Here is a 6000-nt window from a genome sequence, read left to right on the forward strand (position 1 = left end):
TCGAAAGCGATATGTTGTCACGCTCATCGACGACTATCCGAAGTATACTGAAGTACATTTTTTGGCACGTAAGTCAGACGCACCCGATACTCTGAAGCAGTACCTGAGTGGAAAAGTAAAGGTGATTCGATCCGATCGAGGAGGTGAATACCTGAACTGAAATTTGAGAAAATTCTTAGCTGATAAAGGAGTGCAAACTCAGCTAACTGCGACTTATTTTCCACAGCATAAAGGAAGAACAGGACTTTGTTCGAGATGACACAATGCACGCTGATCGATGCAGGCTTACCGAAGAACTTTTGAGGTGATGCTGTGATGACTGCCAACTACACGAATCGAGTTCCAACTCGAGTGAAGGACATAACTCCTTACGAACTGTGGACGAACAGGAAGCCTACCATCAAGAATCTACAAGTTTTTGGATCGAAGTGCTTCGTTCATGTACCAATAGAGTGTCGTCAAAAACTCGACAACACAGGACTACAAATGAGTTTCCGTGGGTACAATGAGGAGTCGAAAGCATATCGTTGCTACAACCCATTGGCATACGCAATGGGAGGGGGGTTTGGTGTTCAACCCCCCCCCCCCAAAAAAAAAAAAAAATCTGAAAAACCCCCTTGAGAAAATTCTGCGTACACCTATGATACAACCAATCATCAAAGGCGCTCATAATTAGTCGAGATGTCAGGTTCTGTGTGGAACATCGAGCAAGCAACAGCTCCGACGCCAGTTTAGATAATGTTGGTGAATTCGAACTTTCTGGCTCGAAGAAAGCAAAAACTCGGGAGGATAAATCCAGAGACCCTAAAGAGAAGGATCCCAGAGGTGACGGATCCCGATTTCGTGTTTCACAAAGATCAACTAAAGGTATCCCGCCCAAGAGATTCGAAGTGATTAGAGCAGGTGACGACAATCACATGGGCAATTTCTCAGAGAAAGTGACGGATGAAGACGGGGAACGTCCAACCTGCAGTCGTATTATTGGCAGAAGTTACTTCAACGACGGCTTCATTGCGCATCAAGCCAGATTGTACCATGGTGAAAATTCCGAAACATATAGACTCTAAAGTCAACCCAGCCGACGGATTCACAAAATCACTTGATGTTGTGAAATTAAGAAATGTTATATTTGGTTACGGGCTCAAATGAAAAGCGGGGGTGTTGGAATGATATCATTTCACCACTTTTACTGTGTGTGTATTCATGTTCTTTCCCCATATACGCAACTTTTCCCTCTTATGGGGACTTTCTTCTTTCCCTCAACTTGACCGTTGGTGTATGATCATTATCCTCTTTGCTTCTATTAAATATTGTTCATCTGACTGGTCGCGTGTTTCGTTTCTCTCTCGTAGTCGTCTTTTTCCCTTCCAAATTCACCAAGTCCATGGTGTATGGAGGAAACCTGTTGCATATTAAGATATTTTGCGATTAATTAACGCATTTTGAAAATCGTTGGCATTACAGATATGTTTGATGCGAGAAAGTTGAAAAAATATAATGTTTTTGAAAACCGTTTTGCTGATATTTGGATTGTGATTAGTTAGAAAATAGAATTTGGGTTAAAAGTATTTTCTTTTTTCGTGGATACTAGTTAAGACCATATATTTATCAATGTTTAGTTTTATGTAAAGGAAATCAGCTTGATTATTGTTGCGATTAGTTTTTTTTAAAGATTTAATGTACTAGGATAAACTTGTTGACTGATTTCGTGAAGGCTGTTGTAGTTGAAGTTTATATTTCATCAATATATCTGAAACCAGTAATATTAGGATAAATTAATTTTTCATTTCTATGGAAACAAAAATTTAATATCCACGAGAAAAGGCAATTATTTCCGAATAGAAAATAATGGTTTCATGATAATAACAATTATATATATTATTATTAATTTTTCCCATGCATTCACGAATATATTTTTCCTGAAATTTTATATGTGTAGGATATATTTTTAGTATAAAATTGTTTGAAATTCTTAAGAACGAAAAAATATATATTTTCGCCCTAATGGCTGTTATTGGATCGAGAAAACATCGCGTAGCTTTACGGTTGGTCAAAAATGAAGCAAAAAACGTTTTTTTCTCGAATTTCTTCTCTGATGCTGGAACTTCGTTTGAAATACGTCTAAGAAACATTTTTTTCCTTTTTATCTTGGTTTTGCTTGGTCTTTTTTTCATAATAATGTACGAGAATGCAGATGGGCATTGCCTTTCTCTATAATTTTTCATTCGTAATATGCACATAATGATTATAAGAGCACATATATACATATATATCTACAATAAAAATGTGATTACATGCAAAAAAAAAGAAGACTTCAATATTAACCCCCCACCCTTTCCCCCAAAAACCAAAAAAACATCTAAAGTTTTAATCATTTGATAAATGTTAATAAAATCGTGTATAGTCTCAAACATAAACACAGCGGCTACATTACCGAGAACAGCTGTTCTATCACTGTGTTTACTTTGCTCTTGTAACCATTTAGTACCATTCAAACGTCAAACGTACACTTTTAAGATGCTCGTCGTCGTGTACAACATTCAATTCATTGAGCGTTTCTATGCATCTTGTTTTTTTTTTTTTTACTACAATACATTTACAGGTACAATGTCGCAAAACGAAAGGAATCTCCATTTTACACGATTCTACAGATCGACATGGGCTCCTGGCCTGGGCCCCGAGGAGATTATTATCATTATTTTGGTGATTTAACATGCAACCATTAATCTTATCGGTTACATTTCCAGCAAATGCAACCAATAAAATTATTGGTTACATTTGTCAACTTTTATAAAAAAAACATTTTCGTATAATCCCGGCCAAATATAGTTTTCGGTATCGGTGCAACATAGTTTGATGAAAGTGGATATTTAAGTGTAAATATTATTAAAGTGAATTAAAAAAAAATTATCTTCAGTATATATATAATGCCAGTGTTACACTACAAAAGTTATTTCACAAAGATACTCGTATTTTATATACAGGGTTCGACAAAAAAATATGATAGTGCAATGGTCAACTTCGATAAAAGTCATGCTTTGCCAAAGTTAGCCACCACATCCAATATTTGATAAAAGATTCACATAGATGCATTTTTTTCTCGTTGTTTGAACTGCTGAAGACTACATATATACTCTTTATTATTATTGATTAAATAATTAAAAAATGAGCGATGAGGGGACTGTGCTCTACAAGATGCAGTGGAATCTTGCTACAACGATACTTGATACACCGATAAATCCCACTGCAACGATATTTTTGAAATGTTTGAAAATTGCCTACGTTCTGATGTTGTCCTCTCGGTACAACGATACCTTGGTACATTCTACTACCATAAATGATATGTACTGCAATGTTTGCTGACCATAGTACAGAGGTACATAGACTTGAGAGGGGTTGCAGAGAATGCGTGTTCTAGTTGACACACAAGGTTTTACCTATGAAGAGAAACTTGATTTCTTGGATATGATTTGCATTAGAAGAGCGCAGGTGTCGGAGGAATACGACCGAAGTGATTAAAATGCAACCAATAAGCTTATTGGTTGTATTTATTAAATTTCATGAAATAACTTTTTGAACAGCGTTTATAGTGAAATCCCGACCTAAGAAATAATTTCTGAATGCCGATTCACTTCAATTTTGAAAAGGAGATACAAGAATGAATTATGTTCCGGATCAGCATGTTCACATAGAAATAATTAGCATTTCCAAAGTTTGAATGTTAGGTCGGTATTTCACTGCATAAGTTTTATTGAAGTTATTTTACAAAACTTTACAAATGTAACCACACACACACACAATAACCGTATCGGTTACATTCGATCGAAAGTAACCAATTGACTGATTGATTTTTTTAAATATTTAAACAATATTTTATAAAATTATATAATATGATCCATGCTTTACAAGCAATCGTGATGTCTAATACTAGATTTTTTTTTTTTATATTTCCTTAGATTTCTTCATGAAAATCAGATCTACCAGAAGCTGTGGTCATTTCCAGAAGGTCGAAATGATGTCATTCTGCGTAACAAGCTTGTTAATGCTAATCAACTATCATGTATTTGCATGAATATTGTTTATCTTTATAATATTCGTTAGATTATTGTTGTTATTATTTTCTTCTGAATTGATTTTGTTTCTAAAAAAAAGAAAATCTTCATATATATGCACTTATTACTACTACACGGATTCAATAGCAGTTGTTTACATAGTTCAGCGCTAGTTGTGTGAAATCAAGATAATGAGAATCGATATTATATTATCGGATTCTTTATTAACGATATTTATGAATAATTAATTGAATTTTATTATGATTAATGGACTACATATTCCTAAGGATATTCGTTTCGAGATTCATATATAATTTTACGTGCAAATATTCGATATAATAATTTTCATAGTTATATAATTGATTGGTTTCATTTCAACATGAAGAAACAAATAATTTGGAAAATACGAAGAGCACTTTCATTTTTAAATCTAGGCTAAGTAGTTCTTGTGTTTATACTTCATATAGCTGTACAGTCTATGATACTAACGTCGTACAAAGAACTGTGAAAAATGTTCCTCATCACTTTTGATGTACTGGCACTCGATGTAATATGAATTTAACGATATGTAATTTTTTCTATACGTCAAATATTTGAGACATAGTACATCAATTGAAGTTGATTTGTGTTGCTTCACTTCATGCTTAGTTACATTATCTTAACCTAGCACCAAAATATTTACTCGAAGCAATTGTTGCTAGTGAGCATGTTTCTGTTTCAATAAAATTTATTAGTTTTTATTTTTGTAATAATTTCGATTATTAACTTTTATTTATTTTTTTCTAATTGTTAACCATTGAAAGCATCACTGACATTTATTTGCCTTTACATTTTCGATAAAATACTTTCAGTGATCAGTCCGAATATAGAATATTCCACCATCACCATTGCATCTTAGTGCAAGAAATTCAGTTGAACTTACTCTAAAAATGCACACAGTAGTGAGAAATGTTATATGGCGCTTTATTTACGATATCGTATACATCATAGAATTTATTCATTCGGTAAAACTGTATGTACTGTCAGATATATAACAAAGGTGGATGGACTATAATAATTCCACGTGTTGCATCTGTCAATATATTTAGTGTCTGTACATTTCGAGAACAAAAAATAAATGTTGGTTGTTCTTTTGTTTCATCCTTTACATTATTTCCTTGTGTTATTGTAAATTCATTATTTGATGTACAATTCAGTTTTTAAAAATCGCGCATGGTTATCAACTGCTGTAGAATCATCAGTCAACAAAAAACGTAGCTGTGTAAGCTATTAGCGGCCCGCACGAGAGAAAAAGCCGCTAAAACCGATAAATAAATCCTAAAATATTGTTTTATATATCAAATTTGAAAATTTACGAATTTGCATGTTGAGTTTAACATTTTTTATACTGCCGCTAATGAACAAAAAAGCATACAGATTAAAAAAAAAAAGATTGTTTCCGATAAAGTGTTTAAATTTGTACTCCACGCATGTATTAAAACTATATTTTGAATGAAATAATTTTCATAGATTACCAAAAGTACTTTATTTTTTGACAATTCTATTCAATTTTTTCGTTGATTATTGCATTAATAGGCACCCAGATTTTATACATATGTCTTTCTTCCAGGATGAAACGAGGTTTGATTGAATTGATATTAGTAACAATAATCATCAGCGCAAAATATAAAACACGCACGATGATAGAAATTAAAGAAATAATTTGCAACACAAAATTTTCAGAAATTTTTTTAATGGCCATATAGGACTCTAATTTCTTAAAATATATTTACCAATTCATGCATATAGCAGTATTGAAATATTTTATAATATGAATTTTGGCATTTGATGAAAAATGATGAAGAAAATGAATAATGATGAGATTCTTAAAGCGTAGAAAAATAGTGTGATGCGAAATGCATAGAAAGCAATCAAGTTAATGGTGTTTTCAAAACCTAGATGGAGATTA

General features: G+C 32.9%; 1 protein-coding gene across 1 annotated transcript in view; it reads left to right on the forward strand.

Moving 5' to 3' along the window:
• Positions 1-5187, forward strand: part of LOC149071761 (neurotrimin-like) — a 45377-nt gene extending 40190 nt beyond the window's left edge. Inside the window, exon 10 of the mRNA XM_089247814.1 lies at positions 3957-5187. Coding sequence (XP_089103940.1) covers positions 3957-4072 — 116 coding nt within the window. The 3' untranslated portion in view covers positions 4073-5187. The remainder of the gene's footprint in view (positions 1-3956) is intronic.
• Positions 5188-6000: the final 813 nt, after the last annotated feature.

Source organism: Pholcus phalangioides, unplaced genomic scaffold (assembly GCF_987345545.1).
Source record: "Pholcus phalangioides strain wild (caught in Gottingen) unplaced genomic scaffold, Ppha-v1.0 ptg000018l_1, whole genome shotgun sequence".
Taxonomy (NCBI): domain Eukaryota; kingdom Metazoa; phylum Arthropoda; class Arachnida; order Araneae; family Pholcidae; genus Pholcus; species Pholcus phalangioides.